The sequence below is a fragment of the Hyla sarda genome, chromosome 2 (genome assembly GCF_029499605.1).
Source record: "Hyla sarda isolate aHylSar1 chromosome 2, aHylSar1.hap1, whole genome shotgun sequence".
Taxonomy (NCBI): domain Eukaryota; kingdom Metazoa; phylum Chordata; class Amphibia; order Anura; family Hylidae; genus Hyla; species Hyla sarda.
In genome coordinates this window covers 125150042-125176454 of record NC_079190.1, presented here as the reverse complement: position 1 = coordinate 125176454, position 26413 = coordinate 125150042, and the positions used below count along the sequence as shown (strand labels likewise).

At 42.7% G+C, this 26413-nt stretch overlaps 1 protein-coding gene and 2 long non-coding RNA genes across 4 annotated transcripts in view; 2 read left to right on the top strand and 1 right to left on the bottom strand.

Annotated features, from left to right (window-relative positions):
- The first annotated feature begins 1988 nt into the window (after positions 1-1988).
- Positions 1989-9769, top strand: PCDH8 (protocadherin 8). Its single transcript, XM_056555477.1, has 3 exons — positions 1989-4575; positions 4650-4857; positions 6989-9769. The coding sequence occupies exons 1-3, from the start codon at positions 2149-2151 to the stop codon at positions 7387-7389; spliced, it is 3036 nt and encodes a 1011-aa protein (XP_056411452.1). The 5' UTR covers positions 1989-2148; the 3' UTR covers positions 7390-9769.
- Positions 6565-10977, bottom strand: LOC130355398 (uncharacterized). The gene is made up of 3 exons (XR_008888505.1): positions 10889-10977; positions 7260-7367; positions 6565-6814 (listed from the first exon to the last, which is right to left on the bottom strand). It is a non-coding gene; the product is annotated as an uncharacterized LOC130355398 (long non-coding RNA).
- Positions 10978-11097: 120 nt separating this feature from the next.
- The window catches only part of LOC130355399 (uncharacterized), a 37331-nt gene continuing 22015 nt past the window's right edge, over positions 11098-26413 (top strand). The window contains exons 1-3 of one of the 2 annotated variants that reach the window (XR_008888507.1): positions 11098-11215; positions 12080-12221; positions 17804-17873. This is a non-coding gene — a long non-coding RNA (uncharacterized LOC130355399). Of the gene's footprint in view, positions 11216-12079; positions 12222-17778; positions 17874-26413 lie in introns of both variants that reach the window. The other variant, XR_008888506.1, reaches the window with a different exon arrangement.

The window sequence follows — 26413 nt, the reverse complement described above, 5'->3', positions numbered from 1 at the left end:
GAAAGGATTAAGATTGTTCAACTGAAGTAATTCACTAATCTGTTTAACTTTCTGGCACCAGTTGATGTGCAAAAAAATTTTTCCACCAGTATACCCCCTCTAATATTTCTTGCTTATGTGCGCCAAATTTATCAACCCCCCTTGATACTATGATAAATGTGTCGCACATGAGTAAAACCAAAGCAAATAAGTGAGGATGATCTAGGCATAATGAAATGTGCAGTACACGTGCTCCATGTTACAGTAGCCCGAGGCTAGTAAGAACTGGTGATCCACAGCACAGTGTATACGTCTTCATACATCGAAGAGGCAGATGGTGGAGTCCCCGAGGGGTCGTGCCAGCTTTAACCCCCCACTGTGTTTTTGTCAGCCTGGAACGAGACTGGTGTTGCTTCCCAGAGAGGCACAAACTAAAAAAATCTAAATCTAAACCTAAATAGGCGGAACAGAGCATCAGGAGGGATCGCTTGCTAAATGCATTCTAATAGGAGAAGGCTATTGTAGCCCTTTCAGCACAGATCATCGTTTAGCCGGAGAGTTATGGCACAGAGTGGGACTGAATAGAGGTGCAGAATGGATACATGTGGCGCTGCTCATTATATTCATCTTAGTCCAATTCCTCTGTGGAAACTGTTCAACTTGGTCCCCCGGTGCCTGTCATCCTGACATAATACAGACATTGGTGTCTCCAATGGGGTAGCCTGCCATGCCATTATCCTGGTGCAACTAACAAGGGCTTCATAAGCCTTTGATACTGTCTGATCTTTGAAACCTCTCCAAAGCTCCTCAAGCCTCTGTTCAATCCTATTTAGGACATTTAATTCTTTCTTGGGCCCGCTAGTGTCCAGGGCTTATGAAAAAAACCACTGGGGCAGTGACATGCATCCTAAAGCACAGCACAGTCATCTGAAAAAGCAAATTGCAGCTCTGATCATTGACTCTCGCACAACGAAATCACTATTCTGTGCCTAGATGTGAATGCACTGGATTCAGGGTAATCCTTCAATCTCATTTAGGGCTTCTGCTATGATCATCATGAAGTGTCTGTAACTAGGCAGATCTGAAGTCCCCATTTTGGTAAATAACAAGGCACCTGGTCCCCAGTAGGGTGTCGCACTCTCACGTTTAACAAAGTGCTCCTTTTGCTTCTGTTTCCTCCTTGGAAAGAAAAAAAATAATGGACAAACAAAAGAAGTCTCCTCTTTCTCCTTTAAGGTTCTATAACAGTGGTCTTCAACCTGCGGACCTCCAGATGTTGCAAAACTACAACTTCCAGCATGTCCGGACAGCCGTTGGCTGTCCGGGCATGCTGGGAGTTGTAGTTTTGCAACATCTGGAGGTCCGCAGGTTGAAGACCACTGTTCTATAATAACCCCTTTGTTGCTAAACGACCCATCAACTCTTACCACATCAAATCAACAGCTGTCTGGGCATGCTGGGATTTGTAGTTTTGCAACATCTGGAGGTCCGCAGGTTGAAGACCACTGTTCTGTAATAACCCCTTTGTTGCTAAACGACCCATCAACTCTTGCCACATCAATTCAACGGCTGTCCGGGCATGCTGGGAGTTGTAGTTTTGCAACATCTGGAGGTCCGCAGGTTGAAGACCACTGTTTTATAATAACCCCTTTGTTGCTAAACCCTCCATCAACTCTTGCCACATCTATTCATTACCTTTGTTGCTAAACGACCCATCAACTCTTGTCACATCAATTCAACGGCTGTCCGGGCATGCTGGGAGTTGTAGTTTTGCAACATCTGGAGGTCTGCATGTTGAAGACCACTGTTCTACAATAACCCCTTTGTTGCTAAACCACCCATCAACTCTTGCCACATCTATTCATGGCTGCTGTTGAAGAGAGTGAAATAGTTAAATCAATGCTATGGGAAGAATTCAAGAGGATGGTGTCAGAGGAGCTCAGCGATTGGCTGCCGGGTGAGCACATTTGCATGTCTGAGCTTATAAAACCCCCTGAAGAGTGTCCAGACCAGCTCAGAACCACAGCCTCCTATCACAGCAGACCTGCCAGTGACACTTTGCAGACCACATTATTGCTGGCATTGCTGTCCTCCATGCAGTCTTCTTAGACATCACATTTTGCATCTCTTCTTTTCCACCTGCTGCTATAGCACTATTGACTTTACAAAATGACTTTTCTAAAAAGGGGATGCTGCTGCAGGATTTTTTACTATTGCCTTCTGTGCTTTTTTACCCTGGTACCTATTGCTACCTGCAAGACTATACGATATAGGACTTATGAAGAAGACGATCCTGGGACAGTCATAGGGACCTTAGCAGAAGATATGCACCTGAACCTACCTGGGGAGGGAAGTTTCCGTCTGATGAAACAGTTTAACAGCTCTCTGATCCGTGTCAGGGAGAGTGATGGCCAGCTTAGCATTGGGGAGAGGATAGATCGGGAGCAGATCTGCAAGCAGTCCATGACGTGTAACCTTGCCCTGGACGTGGTCAGCTTTTCTAAGGAGCAGTTCAAACTGATCCATGTGGAGGTGGAGGTGAAGGACATCAATGACAACAGCCCCCACTTCCCCAGCCCGGAGATACCTGTGGAGGTGTCAGAGAGTGCTTCTGTAGGCACCAGGATCCCCCTGGAGATAGCAGTGGACGAGGATGTAGGCTCCAATTCTATTCAGAGCTTCCAAATCTCAGTCAACAGTCATTTCAGCCTCGATGTACAGACCAGGGTAGATGGGGTTAAATATGCAGACCTGGTGCTGATGAAAGAGCTGGATAGGGAAAGTCAGTCTGCCTACACCTTGGAACTAGTGGCTATGGATGGAGGGAGCCCGTCCCGATCTGGCAGTGCAATGGTTAATGTGCGTGTGTTGGACTTTAACGATAACAACCCGATCTTCGAGAGGAGTACCGTGACGGTGGAGTTGATGGAGGATGCCCCGGTAGGTTACCTGCTCCTGGACCTTAATGCTGTGGACCCCGATGAAGGAGTTAATGGAGAAATAGTATATGGCTTCAGCCCCCAGGTATCTCAGGAGGTGCGCCAGCTCTTTAAGATTGACCCCAAATCTGGTCGCCTGACTCTTGAAGGTCAGGTTGACTTTGAGACCAAGCAGACCTATGAGTTTGATGTCCAAGCTCAGGACTTGGGTCCGAACCCATTGACTGCTACCTGCAAGATCATAGTGCACGTCCTAGATGTGAATGACAATGCTCCGGCCATCAGCATCACCCCATTGACTTCTATCAGCGCCGGGGTGGCGTACATCACTGAGGCGGCCGCTAAGGACAGCTTTGTAGCGCTCATCAGCACCACGGACAGGGACTCCGGTCAGAACGGACAGGTGCACTGCACCCTCTATGGACATGAGCACTTCAAGCTGCAGCAGGCGTATGAGGATAGCTTCATGATAGTCACCACCTCTCCTCTAGACAGGGAGAAGATAGCCGAGTACAACCTGACGGTCATGGCCGAGGACCTGGGCTCCCCACCCTTTAAGACCATCAAGCAATACACCATCAGGGTGAGCGATGAGAATGACAATGCCCCGGTGTTTGCCAAACCGGTTTACGAAGTGTCGGTCCTGGAGAATAATGCCCCGGGGGCTTATATAACTACAGTAGTGGCCAGGGACCCCGATCTTGGTCACAATGGCAAAGTCATTTACAGACTGGCAGAATCTGAAGTGAACGGGGCCCCGATCTCCACTTATGTGTCCTTGGACCCCGCAACCGGAGCCATCTACGCGCTGAGGACCTTCAACTATGAGATCCTGAAGCAGCTGGACCTGAGGATCCAGGCCAGTGATGGGGGAGCCCCCCAGCTCACAAGTAGCTCCATCATCAAGGTCAAGATCGTAGATCAGAATGACAATGCCCCTGTTATTGTTAACCCTGTGCTGTCCAATGGCTCTGCAGAAGTGGTGATACCAGCCAGAGCTCCCCATGGCTTCCTGGTCACACAGATCAAAGCCAAGGATGCAGACGAGGGGGTTAATGCTGACATGTCCTTCAGCCTCTCAGAAGAGGGTCGCAGCCTGTTCACCATCAACAAGGTGACCGGTGAGGTGTTCCTTACTGCAGATGTCAGCGATGACCTGGGGCAGGTGTTCAGGACAGTGGTCACAGTCACAGACCATGGAAGACCCCCTCTGTCCACTACAGCCACTGTAAGCTTCCTGGTCACCACCGCCACCCCTCCGGCCAACCATGAAGTCATGCAGCCGAGTTCTTGGGAGGAGAAAGTTTCCCACTGGGACGTTCCTCTGATCGTGATCATTGTCCTGGCCGGCAGCTGCACACTGCTCCTAGCGGCCATCATCACCATTGCAACCACCTGCAACAAGCGGAGGAAAGAGAATAAAGCCGGCAAGACTGAGAGAGACATCTCGGAGCTGGAGAAGGGGGAGCAGGACGACGAGGAGCTCATAGACAGCCAGAAGGGAAACCTGTTCGATGCCAGACCCTTCCCCAATGCCACCCCATTTACCGGGACTGAGGCGCCGCCAGTGGTCACCCCGGAGGTGCCCAGTACGGACGAGAACTTCAGCACCTGCCTGTACGACACCCAGAAGAGGCTGCGGACCGCCGCCACCGAGGTAAGCTGTGTCCGGACCCTGCCGGGGGGAGGGGTCCTCCCTGCTCCACTCCTCTAACCTGCTTCTCTCCCCAGAACTACACCCCGGCCCCCGGCTACGGCAAGGAAGCGGGACCCACGGTCACTGTGTGGAAGGGGCACTCCTTCAACACCATCTCCATCCGGGAAGCCGAGAAATTCAGCGGCAAGGACAGCGGCAAAGGGGACAGCGACTTCAATGACAGCGACTCCGACATCAGCGGGGACGCCCTGAAGAAGGACCTCATCAACCACATGCAGACCGGTGAGTTACCTGCCCGCTACCTACCGCACACCTTCCGAGTGCTGCTGCTTACCTGTCTGTATATCTGTCTGTATATCTGCTTATCTGTCTGTATATCTGTCTGTATATCTGTCTGTATATCTATCTGTATATCTGTCTGTATATCTATCTGTCTCTCTGTATATCTATCTGTCTGTATATCTGTCTGTATACCTGTCTGTATACCTGTCTGTATACTTGTCTGTATATCTGTCTGTATATCTGTCTGTATATCTGTCTGTCTATCTGTCTGTCTATCTGTCTGTATCTCTCTCTGTATATCTGTCTGTATATCTGTCTGTATATCTGTTGGTATATCTGTCTGTATATCTATCTGTCTCTCTGTATATCTATCTGTCTGTCTATATATCCATCTTTATGTCTATCTATCTATCTATCTATCATCTATCTATCTATCTATCTATCTATCTATCTATCTATCTATCTATCTGTCTGTCTGTCTATCTACCTGTCTTTCTGTCTATCTATCTATCTATCTATCTATCTATCTATCTATCTGTATATCTACCTGTCTATCTATCTGTCTGTATATCTACCTGTCTATCTATCTGTCTTTCTTTCTATTTACCCATCTGTCTGTCTATCTATCTATTTATCTATCTATCTATCTGTCTGTCTGTCTGTCTGTCTATCTACCTGTCTTTCTGTCTATCTATCTATCTATCTATCTATCTATCTATCTATCTATCTATCTATCTATCTGTATATCTACCTGTCTATCTATCTGTCTGTATATCTACCTGTCTATCTATCTGTCTGTATATCTACCTGTCTATCTATCTGTATTTCTTTCTATTTACCCATCTGTCTGTCTATCTATCTATTTATCTATCTGTCTGTCTGTCTGTCTATCTATCATTTTGTCTGTCTATTTATGGTCTGTCTATATATCTATTATCTATCTTACATTTGTTTACATATCTACTTTTTGTCTATGTAATCATGTTCCTATCTATTAATCTATCTCATTATCTATCTATCTATCTATCTATCTATCTATCTCTCTATCTATCTATGTATCTCATATTTATCTATCCACTCTATCTGTCTATCATCTATCTATCTGTCTGTCTATTTATCTTTATCTATTCATGGTCTGTCTATATATCCATTATCAATTTCATATGTGTCCAATGTCTATATATCTATTGTTTTTTTTTTTGTCTATCTTTCTATCTATCTATCTGTTTGTCCATGGATCCGTGTGTCTGTCTCTCTATCTCATATCTCTCTATCTTCTCATTAGCTATCTGTCTTATAGCTATTTATCCACCTACCTACGTATTATCTATATATCTTATTGCATTATCTATCTATCCATCTTTCTATTTATCTCTCTGGCCTTCTATGTATCTATCCTCAAGTATATTAGAACTGTGGCCGTAAGATAATATGCAGCTGAGAGCCATCTAATTACTTCTATTATCCTGTCTGTACTGGATGTTAATTATGCATAGGCTAAATTCTAGAATTTATATCTATATATATATATATATATATATATATATCCAAAAGACAGCCCCCTTATCTAGACAAGTTATGCATTGTTTCCATATTCTTTGAGCAGACCACCCCATCTATTTATTTATTTATTTATTCTGCTATTTTAGTCTTCTCAAAGGGATATATATATATATATATATATAATATAGAACATCATTTAGATAATGAGAGGCAATGAAGGCTTTTCTAGTTATCCTACCATTTCTATATTTTATATTTTCATATTCACCTTGTTCTATATAAAGATAGTATCGTCTGGAGGAATAGGCCATCTCTGATACCTTTCTTTATCTTTATTCATATCACAATTCAACAAACCCTTCTACATGAAGATCCATAGTGTCTCCTAAACTGACATAAGATTGTAATAAGCTTTTCATATCCTGGTCACTGTAGAATACGATAACCGAATGGTCTGCAGATAGAGAGAAAATCCTTAACATGTTTTATAGCTGTGTTTTTATATATTTCTGATGATGTGTGTATATATATCTGAACATAACATGTATCCAACAAAGAGACAAGGAAAACGTTGCATATTCATCTACCAATTCCTATATTATCTATAATGTTGCTATTTTTCTTTTAGGGCTGTGGGCTTGTACTACAGAGTGCAAGATCTTAGGTCATTCTGACCGATGCTGGAGTCCGTCATGTGGAAGGCCACCAAATGTCCATCCCGCAGCCTTGCACACAGGCCAGCTCTCCGTCTCCAGCTTTGGCAAGAGCACCTCTCTCCCTCGAGACCCTCTGCATAGAGATAACTATTACCAATCATCAGCTCAAGCACACAAAACAAGTGGACTCCAATGTGTGTATGAGAAGATGCCACCCAAAGACTATGATAGCAGGACAATTACCTTAATTTCACCTCCGCGGTCTGGCAGGCTCCCTGATCTGCAGGAGATCAGCATGCCTCTTTATAAGTCTCCTGGCACGAGTAGATATGTGCCACCCCAAGACACCACCTGTGAACAGGATGAACTTTAGTCTAACACAGAGGGACCTGTACAGCCTGTCATAGACAGTCACAATCTGTGTAAATGGGTCTGCAGAACTCTAAGAGTTTTAAGTTATTGACCATAGTTAAATATTAAGGATTCTTTATTTAGGTACAAGAAGTCTTAATGCACTTCATTTGCCATAGTTCAAGTGATTTCTATGGGTTATTTATTACAAAGTCTTCCAATTATAAAACTAGCGAGAAATTATTATTAAATGTTTATGTAATGAATTTTAAAAAGACAATGCAAGACCAGACAAAATCAGATGACGCGTTGTTATAAGTTATTGTATACCGAAACACCTTGGCCTCCACTGTGAAAACCAATGCAAAAAAAAAAAAGATGGCGCTACGCAAAACAACCAATCAGGTTTCAGCATCTATTGACTGGTTGGTGTTGGCAACATCTGAATTATTTTTGCATTAGATTTTTAGAAATGAGGTCAACGTTTTGTAAATATACCTCAAATGAACTATCTCTTCTTGATGTGGTTACTTACACTGCCCCTACTCTGTTTTTTTCTGTTTGTTTGTTTTTTAATTGGGATGTTTCTAAGGGTGGGTTCGCACCACGATTTTTCTATACAGTTTTTGCATACGTTTAAAAAAACAAACAAAAAAAAAAACGTATGCCACCATACAGCAAACCGTGGCCATAGACTTTCCATTCAAAACCGGATGCACCATATTGTATACGGTTGTCTCCGTTTTTCAAACCACACTTTTTTTTACTCTTTTCTGGACAGAAAACCGTGGCCTACCACAGGTGAAAAACCGTATTGACCCGTATAAGTTTTTTTTTTTTTTAACATGGGAGTCAATGAGAACCGTGCAGAATTGTATGTGCGTACGGTTCCATCCAGTTTTCACCATACAGTTTTTGACTTTCCACATTTTTTTTCTTGGAATTTCAATCAAACAAGTGAAACTTTATTCATAATGGAGTGAAAAGTTCAAAGCATACGTTTTTTTTTTTCTTAAAAAACGGATGCAACCGGACATCATTTTTCAAACCGTATACGGATAAAAATTTGTACACACGTTTTGATACAGTTTAGTTAGGTTTTGAGGAATCCGTTTTTTTATCAAAAACCTGATACAGGAATTGTATAGCAAAATCGTGGTGTGAACCTACCCTTAAACATGTTGCAAGTTGCAAAAACTTTTACAGAACTAGTGTAAAATGAATAAATAGAATCTACTCCTATTTCTTTGCTGCTCCCTTAAACTATGCTGCACTAGTTTACCTTTTAAGGTAAATACAACCACGATTACTCACTGTAAAAATGCACATCCACCCCAGTTCCATTACCTCCGAGACTTAGAAGTACTCAGTCACTGCATTCCCAGTCTCTAGTAATAAACATTGACTATACTTCTCACTACAGATGGAATTTATTCTCTTGCATTAAATAAAAAATAAATAAATGAATTATTTCCTATTTCACAAGCCATTGCACTTTTCTAAATCTAGTGCAAGACCATTTGCCTATTTGGCAGCAATCGAAATCGGCATCTTCATCTTTGTATAAAAAGATCTATACTCTTCACTTACTAATACAATCAGATATATTAGTGTTATGTCCGTTACATTCTACATGTTGTGACAATACAAAATTCCCATAGCATTATGTAAGTGTACTTGTACCTGGATAAACAGTGGCCAATGTGTGTGTATATTTGTTATATACATGCACACATATACTCATTTTAACAATGGGAGGAATCTATCAAAGTCTTACTCTGGAGGCGTAGAATAATTCAAACAAATGAAACATTTTCAAATGCATAATATTTTTTTATTTATTCAATGGAATTATTTGTGCCGGCCAAGAGTAACTTTTGCATAAGGGCAAAATGTTGATAATTTCCCCCCAATGTGCCTTAAATCAAAGAAATGGTGGGATTACATTCCTGTCAGGTCAATATTATTTGATATTAGTAAACAAATATTGTTTGACGTTTGTGTAATTTTTATGAACTGTGCAGTATTTCATTTTTTTACTGTGTTTTTGCTCTGATCTCACACATGGCTTGCCATTTGGTAGTGAAAATTACATGACTACTGTGTACTTGTAATAAGTTTGTAAATAGTTGGGAAATTTTGTTCTATTTTTATATAAAAAAAAAAAAAAAGTTTTCAAAATTATTGCCAAAGGAACTATGTGTATAAATACAATTCTAAACCTGTCACTTGAAATGTATATGTTGCAATGTACATTTTTACGATCCTTGAAAATACTTGACCTGAAAAGTGTGAGTTGTAGAATATGCACCAGTGGACCATATACAGTGTTACTCCGTTTTTATTTTAGCAATTGATGTCACCATCAAACACAATAAAGTATTTGTGAATTCTGTCAAGAACTTTGTAAATTCTCAGACACATCCTATATTTCTAGCAACTTGTATACAATCTCTTATAGAGACTTGCCTTAGCATCCATGATTTTAACACTGTATTTTTGTATCATATTTTTAAAGCTTACTGGTTCCATACTCCATCCACTGAAAAAAATGGAAATTCTAATGGTAAAAATGTTAAATATTTTTAGCCCCTAGGGCATGAGTAGTCATACGTGTGTTTCCTCTCCCGTTGTTAAAGGGCTACTCTGGTGCTCCAGCATTCTAAACATTTTGTCCAGAATGCTCGGAGCAGGAGGCCATGATCGTGATGTCATGGACACACCCCCTTATGATGCCACGCCCCCTCCATTCATGTCTATGGGAGGGGCGTGTCTTCCGACACGCCCCTCCCATAGACATGAATGGAGGGAGCGTGGTGTGACGTCACAAGGGTCCCGGCCGTGATGTTACGACCACTGCCACAGGGACCTGGCATTTGTTTAGAACGACGGGTGCTGCGGGAGATCGCGGGGGAAGGCCAAGCAGCAGGACTCCCGCGATCAGACATCTTATTCCCTATCCTTTGGATAGGGGATAAGATGTCTAGCAACGGAGTACCTCTTTAAGGAGTGCTTTTACCTTTGTATACTAAGTAGCAATGGAAGGCATAGAATTGTGATAATGGGAGTAACTTATACAAGAGTCAAGGAGAGAAGAGAAGGAAAGAGTATAGTATCTGTATACTTGAATGCAAATTGATTGACCAAAGTCAGTACTCAAGTCAAAAGCTTCAACAATGGCTCAAGATGCTTGCAACTTTTTGTCGTAAGTAAAATTGGGACCAGTATTTGTAGGCTACAAACTGCTGCTCACACATACTGTGATCCCTCAACTTCCAATGACCGCAGGTTACAATATTTTCAACATACAATGGTCTTTTCTGGACCATTGTAACTTGAAACCAGACTCAACATACAATGTACGGACAGCCCAGATCTGTCAAACATCTCAATGGCTGGAAGATCTGACCAATCAGAATGGGCATTTCCCCTTGTATTACTGAAGTTCATGTACTGACTGGTGCCTTGTTGCACCTCCCTACAGTACAGAAAAGTACTACATGTCCTGTTCTACACTTTACCTGTGCCAGGGTTAGACGCTCTTTTGTACACTAGGTGAAGGCTGCTCTAGTTTCCTTTTTTTGGGACACTGGGGAAGATTTATCAAAACCTGTCCAGAGGAAAAGTTGCTGAGTTGCCCATAGCAACCAATCAGATCCCTTCTTTCATTTTTGAAAAGGCCTGTGAAAAATGAAAGAAGCGATCTGATTGGTTGCTATGGGCAACTCTGTAACTTTTCCTCTGGACAGGTTTTGATAAATCTCCCCCACTGAGTGTATTCTACAGGACCCTGTCCTCTACATAGACAGTGATTAGCAGCTACCATCAGCTCTTTCTTACTTCTATATGTAAGGACTGTCTTTATCTGTATAAGTTGTCCACTTATTTTCCCGCAGTCCTCAGTTTTTCCTATTTTTGGATGACATTTTGGTGGCTTTAGAACCAGGTTTATCAGGTTTCCATAGAGTTATAGTCTCAGCATGCAATGGTTTCAACATACAATAACATCCTGGAACCAATTACTATTGTAACTTGAGGGACCACTGTATTAAAGACAGTGCAAACAATCGGGGTGGTCAAGATTACAAGTTATTATTATTGTTGTTGTTGTTGTTATTAAATATGCTTTGAAATTGGGAAATATCTTTTTTTATAGGCTAAGTTACTGAAAGTGTTCAGTTAGTAGCTGGCCATTCAGAATGAGATGTCTCCCCAGCATTTATAGTCAATGGGGCATCCACTCATTCTTAGAAATGCATAAAGCTGTCAGCATCATTGATTCTTCCATTTATAAAAGAAAAATGTAACTGTCCACCATGTTGAAGATTCCTCTTTTGTTTATCTTCCTTGCTTCTAATCACAAAGCATTCTTCATGACCCAATGTTGAGCCCAAATGTAGCATCTAACCCAAATATGTGGGTGTACAGATTTATATTGATTTTGCCATCTTTTACCAGTGCTAGCCAAGGCATATAACATGCAGTATCACAACTTCAACATCAAACTTTTCAGGGTTTTCTTGTAAAATGGAGGGTTTTGTTTTTTTTGGCCGCAAATTGTGTCGCATGGGACGTGCGACACAATTTGGGGGCAAAACCCGACAAAAAAGAGTTGGGATCATGTTAGTAAATAAACCCCATTGTTGCTTGAATCTTTAGAATTTCCATTTTTTATAGCTGTAAACACATTTTATAACATTTTTCTTTCTAAGGAAACTTAAGGTGGCCATACTCTGTAAATAACTGTTGCTGGGTCTGGCCGTGGCATATTTCCAACAGAACAAAGAATCAGGCATCTTAAAATCCAACCATTTCCATGTGCGGCTCTGAGAGACAAGGCCCATTCATTTGAAGGTGAGGAAAACCTATTTACAAATATTAACACCTACCAAAATTAGTTTGACCCAAAAAAATTGTGCAACACAAACCTTATGAAATCAAATCCTTATGACACATATTCAGACATAAAATATATTGCATATAAGGATAAATTCATAGTGGGAGGGGGGGGGGGAATCATGATGCAACAAGTAAAAAAGTGGGTAAAGATACTATGGGGTACAAAATACACATGAATACAAAAAATAGATGCACATTAAGAGGTAGGTGGGATTTTCAACATGTAAATAAATTTATAAAAATAAATAAACTATCCCCATCCCTGCAAGAGAAGAAAAGAAAGCTATACTGTGGCCAACTAGAGAGAGAGGCTAGAATAAAGTGCTAGCATATATAATATAATTTGCCTTATTAAAGGAAAACGTTCACCCGTTTACCCGCACTATACCCTCATACACCGAGTTATAGTGCGGGTGAACAGGAGACCGATGCGGGGTCTCTGACTGCTATATCTTTCTGCAGTCCGGAACCCCAATCATCCAAAGGTCCCCCCTCTTTCAGTTCTGAGTTGCGCTCTGGAGGCGGGCCCACTCGCTGGATTTAAATATTCATAAGCGCTGGTCACGTGAGCGCTCGTGCCTACTGAGCACTCATGTGACCGGCGCTTATGAATATTTAAATGCAGCTGGCAAGTCCGCCTCAAAGAGCATGTCAGCGCTGGAAGAGGGGGACCTTTGGAGGATCAGGGTCCCGGACTGCAGATAGGTATAGCAGTCAGAGACCCCGCATCAGTCTCCTGTTCACCCACAGTGTATCGGGTTATAGTGCGGGTGAACGAGTGAACATTTTCCTTCAACAACTTCCTATGTAGTTCCATTGGCCACAAAGTCCCCTAAACATACATTGCTCACTATAGCTAAAAAGGTTATACAAATATAGAACAACTATAAAAAGTAAAAAAACAATAGACCCTGAACCCTGTAACACCAATGTTAGTGTGTGTTTTGATTTTCCTTTGTCAGGGGGTGGAGTTGTAATTGCCCCCAATGGTTTAAATACAGCCAAAGGAATAATAGTGTAAAAGTAATATGTAACACCTGTTTAGGCTGAATTGTGTTGCCACAAGGTTTGTGCACCTGAATTAGGGTGTTGTATTCCATTCTTCTCTCAAGCTAAGCCAGGCTGCATCAGTGACTCGGCAATCAGTGGCAGGAGGCAGGTAGGAGGACCCTCACTCACCATTGTAGCCCATTGGATCCCCACGATCCCATCACAAGGGTCCGATGAGGCCCCTTAGCTAGCCAGGATGTAGGATATAATTTTTTGGACACCGTGATTGGCATTGATCATGGCGTCTAAAGGGATAATAACTTGCGAGATTGCAGCTGGCCTTCATTAGAGGTGGATGTCCAGCTACTGATAGTAGCCAACATTCACCGCTATATAGCGAGTGCAGCTCCCGTGCTCATTGCTAAGTAACTTAAAGGGGTACTTTGGTGGAAAACGTTTTTTTTTAAATCAACTGGTGCTAGAAAGTAAAAAATCTTTACCTTTCCAGTTAAAAATCTTTACCTTTCCAGTACTTTTGAGCTGCTGTATGCTACAGAGGAAATTATTTTCTTTTTGAATTTCTTTTTTTTTGTCTTGTCCACAGTGCTCTTTACTGACACCTCTGTAGACTTGCAAAATCACAAAATGCACTTAGACCAATAAATTCTGTGGACGGCATCCTTTTTCCATATTTAAATTATGCCCAAAAATCCCCACCAGATTGCCAATGGTTGGGAAATTATCATGTTGTTACCATTCATGCACTAATTATTAAAATGCATATTTCCTGCTAGTCATATTGGCAAATTATCTATCAATGGAAACCTTAAATGGGCACTGTCAGATACAAAAACCTTTCATATGTTGTAAAGCATGCAAAACCAATAGGTTTTGCAATTGCTTTCATTAGAAAATTTTCAGTATTTCATACTGAAAAAGTCAGTCAAACAACTGCCCCCCTGCCTCCTTGGACACATACTAGTCCTGCTGTGTCCATGCATCATCACCTATGTCATGGACACACTTCCTTGATTGACAGCTGTGAGCACAGGGCTCAGAGCTGGAGGAAAAATCCTCCCACTGTCAGCTTGTGTCCCGCTACTGTCAGTGAGGAGAAGCTGGGAGTTGTAGTTTTGTTAATGCTAGGGGAGATGTGAGCAGACAGCATACTGAGGGAGGGGGCGGAGACCTGCACAGTGAGGCCACACCCCCTCCCTTTGAGAGGAATTCAGACTAGTGAGCTAAATTAAGTGTAATGAAAAAATAAATAAAGGTGCTAGACACATAAAAATTAGATGTACATGGTCAGGATTAGGTACTGAGTGATATATTAATTTTTATTTTATTTTTTTTTTGTTGGATCTGACGGGTACGCTTAAAAGGAGTATTACAGTAAAACAATGAACAAAGGATAGTGAGTTATGAAATCCACACTACAAAGATAACCACACACAAAATGTTAATGTCACAAGAGTCTGCGCTGGACATCCTATCCTTTGTTCACTATTCAACCGGATCAGTCCAAATCCAGTCCGGGCGCTTACAGGAGTGAGCTGGTATTCGTGCTTCTTGTTCTACAGTAAAACAGTATTACAGTTTCAGCAAGAGACTCTACTGTACTGTAAAAAATATTTTCTGGTCATGCAATTTCATGGGTATCTGTTTATTTTTTTAATTTTTTTTTTTTGAGAATGTCTGGTGTTTGAATGTGACCAAGCTGAGATAAAATAAAATAAAAAATAAAAATAAAAAATAATATAAATATATATGTATATAAAGAATCACTCCAAATCCCCAATCTTCACTACAGCCGAAACATTGGTGTCTAGTTCCCGCTAGTTACAGCTGTAAAGAATTATGAACAGTGTATCTGGCACAAGAGCAGGCAGTTTTGGCTTTAGTCACTAACATTATCATATGCTTCCATGGGGTATAACCCCTACTCCCTTTCCCTAGCTGAATAGAACTGCAAAGGATTGTGAACAGTCTTGCAAGAGCTGGGCAACAACACTTACTCTAAGCAGGTAAAGTCAGTGAGTGATGCCAGTGACATGCAGGGGCTGTTGCAGGTCAGCCTAAAAGGGTACACCAGTGGAAAACAAGTATTTTTTTTTTTTTTTTTTTTTTTTTTTTATCAACTGGTGCCAGAAAGTTAAACAGATTTGTAAATTACTTCTATTAAAAAACATAATCTTTCCAGTATTTATCAGCTGCTGTATACTAGAGAGGAAGTTCTTTACTTTTTGAACTTCTTTTCTGTTTGACCACAGTGCCCTTTGCTGACACCTCTGTCCATGTTAGGAAATGTTCAGAGTAGGAGAGGTTTGCTCTGGACAGTTCCTGACATGGACAGAGGTGTCAGCGGAGAGCACTGTGGTTAGACAGAAAATAACTATACAACTACCTCTGTAGCATACAGCAGCTGATAAGCAGTGGAAGGATTAAGATTTTTTTTTACTTTTTTGCCCCAGTTGATTCTCTTCAACCTATTCAGGACGCAGGGCGTACCTGTATGCCCTGAGCCCACTCCCCTGCTATGATGCGGGGTTACAAGCTGACCCCGCGTCATAGTGGGTCGGTCCACATAGAGCACTGTGGTCAGACAGAAAAGAAATTCAAAAAGAAAATAACTTCCTGTGGAGCATACAGCAGCTGATACGTACTGGAAGGATTAAGATTTTAACATTTCTGGCACCATTTGATTTAAAAAAAAATATATGTTTTCCACCAGAGTGCCCCTTTAAGAACTGCTGCATCACCGTCACGCTGTACGTGCATGTCCTTACCAGCAGCCTCTGACCCAACTGGGCCCCTTTGCTGCATCTAATTGAACTTTATTTAAAGATACCGTATATATTCTCGAGTATAAGCCGACCCGAGTATAAGCCGAGACCCCCTAATTTCAACCCAAAATCCCAGGAAAAGTTATTGACTCGAGTATAAGCCTAGGGTGGGAAATACATCATCCCCCCCTGTCATCATCCAGACCCGTCATTAACATCCTCATCATCATCACCGCCTGTCATCATCCAGACCCTCATCATCATCACCTGTCATCATCCCCTTGTCATCATCCCACACATCCCCCCTTCATCATCCCCTTGTCATCATCCCCACCCCCCTTCATCATCCCCTTATAATCATCCCACACCCCCCCCCCTTCATCATCCCCTTGTCATCATCCCCACCCCCCTTCATCATCCCCTTGTAATCATCCCACACCCCCCCTTCATCATCCTCTTGTCATCATCCCACACCCCCCCTTCATCATCCTCTTGTCATCATCCCACACCCCCCCTTCATCATCCTCTTGTCATCTTCCGCCCTCAGTGGTCTTCAACCTGCGGACCTCCAGAGGTTTCAAAACTACAACTCCCAGCAAGCCAGGGCAGCCATCGGCTGTCCGGGCTTGCTGGGAGTTGTAGTTTTGAAACCTCCGGAGGTCCGCAGGTTGAAGACCACTGCGGCCTTCGACATCATCCAGCCCCCTCTCACCCCCCTTTAGTTCTGTACAGTACTCACCTCCGCTCGGCGCTGGTCCGGTGCTGCAGGGCTGTCCGGTGAGGAGGTCGTCTGGTGGGATAGTGGTTCCGGGCTGCTATCTTCACCGGGGAGGCCTCTTCTAAGCGCTTCGGGCCCAGAATAGAGGCGTTGCCTTGACAATGACGCAGAAGTACGTTGGCAATGAATGTACCTCTGCGTCGTTGTCAAGGCAACGTGACTATTCTGGGGCCGGGCCCGAAGCGCTTAGAAGAGGCCTCCCCGGTGAAGATAGCAGCCAGGAACCACTATCCCACCGGACCACCTCCTCTCCGGACAGTCCTGCAGCACCGGACCAGCGCCGAGCGAAGGTGAGTACTGTACAGAACTAAAGGGGGTGAGAGGGGGCTGGATGATGTCGAAGGCCGCAGTGGTCTTCAACCTGCGGACCTCCGGAGGTTTCAAAACTACAACTCCCAGCAAGCCCGGACAGCCGATGGCTGCCCGGGCTTGCTGGGAGTTGTAGTTTTGAAACCTCTGGAGGTCCGCAGGTTGAAGACCACTGCGGGTGGAGAGTTCACTCGAGTATAAGCCGAGGGGGGGTGTTTTCAGCACGAAAAATCGTGCTGAAAAACTCGGCTTATACTCGAGTATATACGGTAATAATATTGTTTGTAATTAAATTTTGAATGAAAAAGCTCCTAGCTCCTGAGGAAAAACATTTTTATTTTAATAAATAAGGTTTAATAGGTTTTGCAAATTTTAAAAAAAATTTTTTGTGAAGCGTTAGGGTATGCCTCTTTTTGGCTTCTCAGAAGCCAAGATTAGAATAAAATTATGCCTCTGACTTTGTGTCAGTTTTCATTGTGCTTTTCTACTACTGCAGGTTCTACCCATCTTCTGAAACTACAGTGCAATTCATTGTAATAAAAGTAATAGTAATAATTATAATGTAAATGTATTATACAGTTATGATAGGTAAGCAATACTGCATCTACAGTTTCCCTTCTGTAAATCGTATATTTCATTGTGCTTTTTTAAGCTGATCTAAGGCTTTCTCAATATAGACCAACAAATGAGGTTTCTCAACAACACCGAGCACTATGCATGAGAAAAGCTGGAGATGAACGCTACCCTGTAAGCCTCTACTTTTCTCTTCTACATTCTAATTATTATGCAGACATGTACTTAACATTCACAAAATGTAACCGTAGGCTTAGTGTAAGCTAAATTATATCAATGTATTCAGTTTACTCACTTCAAATCTTTGTTTACTGTAAAATGCATATGATTAGTTTACCATTTAAGCAAAATTAATATGAAAAAGACAGCGTAAAATGGGAATTTCTGTACAACATAAGTCAAAGGAATTTTATATGATAGATGTTAATTGTGTACATCTTCCTATTGTGGTCACATCATTTTGAAGCCATAATCCTTTTGGTGCCGGCTAGACTTGGGTGTAGAGCATAAGGGATCCCCTGGTGTTCATCCTTAAAGAGCAGTAGTCATTAGAAATAACTTTTTATATACAGTAAAACCTCCCTTAGTGGACACCTCCCAACAGGGGACACCTCCCAACAGGGGACAGTTTTTAATTCCCCGGCAGAGTCCCATAAGACTTAATGTATTTGCACCCTCTGAATAGGGGACACTCCCAATAACAGATGCGGACACACCCACCAGGGGACAAAACACTCCCAATAGGGGAAAATAGGCGAAAAACACTCCCATTGGGGGACAAAACACTCCCATTAGGGGAAAACCAGGCTTATGTGCTGGCCCTACCTTGTACACAGGGCCGCTGACAGGGGGTACAGCTTATACCCCAGCAAGGGGCCAGGCCCCCGCTGCACCCCCCTGCAGCAGCCCCAGCACAGAAGCAGAAGACCGCTGTTTAAACAGTGGTCTCCTGCTTCTGTATGTCCTCCGGCCACATCATTCACCCCCCACCCCTCCTTCTCTGATCCCCCCTTTGCCATTTTATCTTCCCTGTGCCAAATCATCTCCTCCTTTATTATCCCCTGTGCCACATAATTTCCTCTTGATCCCCCTCTGTGCTATTTTATTCCCCCTTTATTACCCTCTGTGTAAATGTATCACCCCCTCTGTACCACCCCCTGTGCCATATGCCCCTCCCCCCTTGTGCCATAATTTCCCCTTTATCCCCCTGTGCTACTTCATAAATGAATTTGCACAGAGGGTAATAAGGGGGTAATGAAATGGCCCAGGGGGATCAAGGGGAAATAAAGTGGCACAGGGGTAAGGGAGGTGGGATAATGTGGCACAAGGCATAGGGGGAATAATGTTGCACAGGGTATAAAGGGGGGATGAAATGATGGGGGGTAGAAGTGGTGATTAAACGGCACTGGAAGATTCTATTGTAATATGGCTTTTTATCATGTTTTATAGGTAATTACACTCTATAGTGAGTGCAGGAAAGTATTCAGTCATTTAGAAACATTTTTGAGCCTTTTCTCCCAATAGGGGACATTTCTCAATAGTGGACACTTTTTTTTATTCCCCGTGAGTGTCCGCTATTGGGAGATTCTACTGTAATGTAGAAAAGAACATTATATGTATATTTGTCTCACCAGTATCAGTGATTTACAAATACATTTGCTTTATCATTAATTAATCTGAATAAGGGTCTATATGGAGAAGCTGTGTCACCCATTCTGCAAATTCTGTGCAATGATCTATGTTGTCTTTGGTCAGGTGCTGTGAGGGTGACATGGTGAGGGTGAAAAGGCTAAAAAAGATTGCAAAATTGAGGCACAGCTAGACGATGGAGGCATAATCACAAAACTGCCTAAAACTGTCTTTGTTGCCATAGCAACCGATCTCAGTTTAGCTTTCATTTTAGATTCCGCTATTGGAAAATGAAAGTTGCCTACTAACAAATATATAATATAAACTATTACACATATTTTAACACTCTGCTCATTATTCACTCATCCAAAATACAACATGTAAAAGACAGCACTCCAGACAATGGTTGTGGAAAAATCCAAGTGTTTTTATTCATCCATCAAATACAAGTACAAATCAAGTACATTCTTGAGAAAGACTTCATTGCAAAGTTGAAATGTTTCATGTACTTGTATTTGATGGGGGAATAAAAACAATTAGATTTTTTCACATCTGTTGTCTGGAGTGCCATGTTACCTATTGGAATCATCAGTCCATGGTCAGGTCTTAAAGGGGTACTTTTTTTTTTTTTTTTTAATCAACTGGTGCCAGAAAATTAAGGCTGCTTCCACACTATGAAATAGTTCCGTTTAGGAACTTCCGTCACCAGTTCCGTCACTATATCGGCGAGATCCGGCCATTACAAAACCCCTGACGGCCGTGACTAAATTGCATTGCAGCCTATGGGGTTTTGTAACTACCCTTTTGCGCCCGTATATGCCTGTAATTCATTAGGGGCGCTATACAGTGACGGGACATCGTGGCGGAAAAATTACTGCATGCATCCTTTGGATAGGGGATAAGATTTCTAAGCACCGGAGTACCCCTTTAAACTCTATAATTTGTAATCAGTAGTTATACTACTACTATAAAGGGGAAAACTCTGTGACAGGTTTCCCTTAATAAGTGGTCCGGGGTAATTATTCCACTGTGTCGATCAATATCTCCCCACTGCCTTTTTCCTCACATGCACTTTCAACATTAGGTTTTGGCTCTCAGGTGTGCTTTCTTCTGTATCTTCCTCTTTTACAGCATCTCCATCCTTTTTACTTTCTCCTGACTCATTTTGAGTGTTCCCTTACGTCCTAACCAGTGGCACATATGGGGTATTTTGCCCCCGTGGAACTGGTTAGGACCGGTGGAAATTTATTGACAACCTCAAATTAATAATTGTTTTAGACTCTCCCACCTCCCCCATAAATGGAGGAGAGAAAACCAACCCCCTTGTGTTTTCTTCTGTCCTCTGGACAGAGTTAGGATCAGTGGTGGTCCTGTGGGACCCCCTTCATATATTACTTTTATATAGCTGTATTCCTTTTGACATACCTCTGGGCATTTCGGCCCTTTTCTCTAATTGCCAATGTATTTCTCTGGCATCTGCAGCTTCGGCTGCCTCTCTCTTTCTTATCTGACATTTACCATGTTGGTATATGTGCGTTCTGTGCTCCTTTCTGGCACGCATCTCCTGTGCTGCTTCCTGGTGCACGCTGTGCTCATGTCAGGGGGCAGTGCCAGACCGCGTTGCGTCACTTCCTGCCTCTACTCTGAGTGTTTACTCACTCTTGAGGCTTTAAAACATATGTTTGTTTGCCTATACCTTTATCCTTTGCTCCTGACTGTGTCCAGGAAGGATTATTGGGCTCTTTCTTTCATTTTTAATTGGGATATTAAATTTATTTCCTGTATCTGCCCATTTGGGGGCGGGGCTTAAGTTTTGGCACCCAGGAGACCAGACTGGAGCCGTGGTACAAGTGCTACTTGTTCATACATATTTTCCAAGTGCCTATAGCTTCTGCTATTGGTTCCTTTCAGCATTTCTATTTTTTTCCTGCTTTCGCTTTTGCTCGGTAAAATTTTTCTTGGGGAATTTCATTTTTTCTCTTTTCCAATACTCTTACTTTCTTTTCAGAGCATGTCTTCAGCAGACGGGTCCAGGGATGTTCCCTCTAAGAAAACTACCTATAAGAGGAAACATCTCCAGTGCCATGAATACCTGGAATTATTAGAGGATGATTACCAGTATTCCCGCTGCCCATCCTGTCGTGCTAGAGGTCAAGCCCAACAAGAACCAACCATGCATGATATGGTCGTCTGGGTGAAGGACTTCATTTCATCTAACATGAATACCATGGGGGCCTCCATTGAGGAATTTAAGTAACTGGTGACCTCCAATCGTGCTAGAACATCATCTCCACCTAGGTCTATGAAGATGTCGGGGAAGCTGCTCAGGGAGATTCTCAATCTTCATTATCTGAGGAAGAAGATAAACTCCAATACAAAAGAGGGGAGCTAAACGCTCCAGGGGTTCCTATGGTGGAAAGTCCTCGTTGCTCTGACTAGGGCCTCTCCGATGCTCTTGGATTTCTGCCAGTGCTCCCATCCTGTCTCAACTCCCTTCTCCTTCCATTCCTGTGAGTGGTCACCTTCAGCATTTCCTGTCTTCTTGGGAAGGTCATATTCAGGACCCTTGGGTCCTTCAAGTAATCTCGGAAGGTTAAAGAGTGGAGTTGAACAGTACTCCTCCCGACAAATTCGTCAGGACCAGACTTCTACCTTCCAGCAAGCAAACAGTCTTGGAAGCTTACATTTTAGAATATCTCCAAAATGAAGCCTTGGAAGAGATTCCTCTTCAGGAGCGGGGAGTAGGCATCTATTCTCCTGTGTTCCTGGTCCCCAAAGTTACCGGGGACTGGACAATGAAAATAGACCTAAGGTTTTTCAACCGTTCTAACAGACGCAAGCGTTTCTGGATGGAAAAAATTCAGTCTGTCAATTTTCTTATGCCAGGGGACCTCCTGGAAACCTTTGGCCTCAAGGATGCCTACCTTCATATTCCCATCCATCCTGGGTCCAGAAGATTCTTAATGATTGCTGTCCAAATTCAGGGAGTTCTAAAACACTATCAGTTTGTTGCCCTCCCGTTTGGAATCTCTTCAGCACCACACACATTTACCAAGGTGGTGGTCTCGGTGGTGGCAGCTCTAAGACTTCAGGAACTATATATAGTCCCTTACCTAGATGACTGGCTTTTCAAAGCCTCCTCTCAAGCGATCCTGTCCCAGCATATTCAAACGGCTGTATCCTTCCTCCAGCAGCTAGGTTGGATAATCAATTGGAACAAGTCCAATCTCCAACCTGCCACCTCAGTGAGATTTCTGGGGTTCCTATTAGAATCAGTAGCCATGACTATTCATCTAACTCCCGAAAGGAAGCTGCAAGTTCAGGAAACAGCCAAATCTCTATTAGTTCTCAGGAGGGTAACCCTTCTTTATCTAATGAGAATGTTGGGACTGATGTCTGCAACCAAGGAGGCAGTTCCTTGGGCATTATGGCACCTACGTCTGCTTCAGTCGGAAGTATTAGCCAAGTGGGATCATAGTTCAGAGGGACTAAATTCCGTGCACTCCCTGCCTCCTCTAGTCCGGTCCTCTCTGAGATGGTGGAGTCATCTTCAGGAAGGAAAGTCCTTGATCCAACCTGATTGGATCATACTTACCACAGACGCGTCCCTTGTGGGCTGGGGAGCGCACTTGTTGGACAAAACAGTCCAGGGATTCTGGTCACCCCAGGAGAAGATGTTATCTTGAACTATCCTAGAAATCAGGGCCATCAGATTAGCCCTATTCCACTTTTCGCCTTGCATACAAGGCAAGGCGGTGAAGGTTCAATCAGACAGCATGACGGCTGTTCTATATATATCAACAAGCAGGGAGGCACTAGGTCACAAAGTCTCCTGAGAGAGAAAGATGTGATTCTGGATTGGACAGAGGTGAACCTCACCCACTTGTCGGCCGTTCACATCCGAGGAACTTACAATGTAATAGCAGATCGCCTGAGCAGAGGTCCTCCTACTGGAGAGTGGTATCTTCATCCAGACATCTTCAAGGAGATTTTGCTCAGGTGGGGTATGCCAGGGATCAATTTCATGGTGACGAGGTTAAATGCCAAGGTGCAAAGGTTTTGCTCGCTTTACAGGGAGGACAATCCTGTGGCAAAAGATGCTCTGTCAATCCCTTGGAGGTTCAGACTGGCCTACATCTTCCCTCCAATTTCCTTGATTCCGAGAATATTGATGAAAATCCAGCAAGACCACGTGTCTGTCATAGCCATCATTCCATACTGGCCCAAAAGAGCTTGGTTCACCCAGCTCATTCAGATGACTCAGGGTCAAATTTGGAGGCTTCCCCCAAAGCAAGCACTTGTGTCGGGGGACACTCACAGCTGCTCCAATCTCCAAATGTTCAACCTGACAGCTTGGAGGTTGATTAGTCCCTTGCAAATGTAGAAGGGCTTTCAGGGGCCATCTTGTGAACCTTATCACACTCTAGATCTGAAGCTAAGACAAAATCCTACAAATGAATGGGGGATATATTCTCATCCTGGTGTCGGCAACGCGAAAGGTACACCAAGAATCCTACCACTTCTGCTGTTCTCCAGTTTCTACAAGACGAACTAGACAAGGGTTTATCTCCTTCTACTTTGAGAGTGCAAGTGTCTGCCATCTCAGCTTTTCTCAACAGCTCTCTTTCTCAAAATCCCCTGGTTAGAAGATTCCAAAAGGAGCTTCTAGAATAAAGCCTACAATTATTTGACCTATCCCTGCATGGGATTTATCAGTCGTGCTCAGGGGGTTATCATCTCCCCCCTTCAAGCCTTTGGAGGAGGGGGATCTCAAATTTCTCACTTTGAAGTTTACCTTCTTATTGGCCATCACCTCTGAGAACTCCAATCCTTTTCAGCCTTTGAGCCTACATTCAGTTCCTCCCAGACCGGGTTCTTTTGTGCCAACTTTTACTAATATGAACCAGGCTGTTTCTCTTCCTGTGTTAGCTCTGTTCCCCTCCTCAGTAGAAAACAGAAGCCTCCACAGTCTTGACCTATTGAGATGTCTTTGGATTTACCTGGATCGATCCAAGGAGTTCTGTAAGGATGAAAACCTTCTTATCCTTTTCTCTAGTGTCTGTAAGGGCCACAAGGCTTTCAAACTAATTATAATTCGCTGTATTAACCCCTTAATGACCAAGGTCATATATTTACGTCCTTGGCCGGCTCCCGCGATATAACGTGGGGTCATGTGGTGAACCCACGTCATATCGGGTCGGTCATGGCATGTATCTGAAGCCGGGACCTGGGGCTAATAGCGCGCGGCAGCGATTATTAACGCTATTAACCCTTTAGACGCGTTGTTCAAAGTTTAACGCCGCGTCTAAAACGAAAGTGAAAGCTGCCCGGCTGCTCAGTGGGGCTGATCGGGACCACCGCAGTGAAAATGCGATGTCTCAATCATCTGGGACACGAGCGGAGGTCCTCTGACCTTCCTCCGGCGTGTTCCTTTAGCGATTGATTGCTCCAAGCCTGAGATGAAGGCTTGAGCAATCGACCGCCGATAACACTGATCACTGTAAAACTATGGCTTTGCAGTGACCAGTGCTGGCAATCAGTGTATGCAATGCTATAGCCCCCTATGGGAGCTATAACACTGAAAAAAAAAGTGTAAAAAAAAAAAATAATAAATGTGATTTAACCCTTTCCTTAATAAAAGTTAAAATCCCCCCTTTTCCCCTAAAAAAAAACACCATGTAAATAAAAATAAATATAAACATATGTGGTATCGCCGCGTGCGTAAATGTCCGAACTATAAAAAATATATCATTAATTAAACCGCACGGTCAATGGCATACACGCAAAAAAATTCCAAAGTCCAAAATAATTATATCATGAAAAAATGAATAAAAAGCGATCAAAAAGTCTGATCAATACAAAAATTGTACCACTAAAAATGTCAGATCACGGCGCAAAAAATGAGCCCTCATACCGCCCCATATGCAGAAAAATAAAAAAAGTTATAGGGGTCAGAAGATGACAATTTTAAACGTATAAATTTTCCTGCATGTAGTTAGGATTTTATTTTCCAGAAGTACGACAAAATCAAACCGATATAAGTAGGGTATCATTTTAATCGTATGGAGCTACAGAATAAAGATCAGGTGTAATTTTTACTGAAAAATTTACTGCATAGAAAGGAAGCCCCCAAAAGTTACAAAATAGATTTTTTTCTTCAATTTCGTCGCACAATGATGATTTTTTTTTCCATTTCGCTCTAGATTTTTGGGTAAAATGACTGATGTCACTGCAAACTAGAATTGGTGGTTCAAAAAATTAGCCATCATATTGATTTTTAGGTGCAAAATTGAAAGGGTTATGATTTTTAATAGGTGAGGAGGAAAAAACGAAAGTGCAAAAACCAAAAAACCCTGCATCCTTAAGGGGTTAAGGAAGTTATTCGGGAGTCTGAATTTGTTAAAGCTCACTCTACTAGTGCAGTAGCTATTTCTTTTGCAGAGAGAAGCTCGATTCCTTTGGAACTCATTTTTAAGTCAGCTTCTTGGAGTTCTTACTCCACATTTATCTCTCACTATAGAGTGGACTCCAGAATAGCTAGCTATTCTTCATTTGGGTGGTCGGTTTTATCCTCTGCCAGGCATGAGTGCCCTCCCATGGGGGTATTTGCTTGCTAAATCCCCATATGTGCCACGGGTTAGGACGTCAGGGAATCATTAATTTCTAACGATAATTTGTTTTCCCTTAGTCCTAACAGCGGAACAACAATCCCTCCCTATTTTTTTTTTCTGCATGCTATAACACAAGGGGGTTGGGTTTCTCTCCTCCTTTTATGGGGGAGATGGAAGGGTCTAAAACAATTAATTTGAGGTTGTCAATAAATTTCCACTGGTCCTAACCAGTTCCACAGGGGCAAAATACCCCATATGTGCCACTGTTAGGAATAAATTCGAAATTAACAATTGTTTCACTCTAAGCCCTTTGGCCATGTTTTTGCCAATATGACAGCCCTCACATGATTAAGCCAAGCCAAAAAAGAGGGAAGAATAATATATACAGCATAGGGTAGATTCATAAAAACTGCATATTATTCATTTGTCCAAACTTGTTTCACTCCAAAAGCTCCATCAGAGGACCAGGGGCGC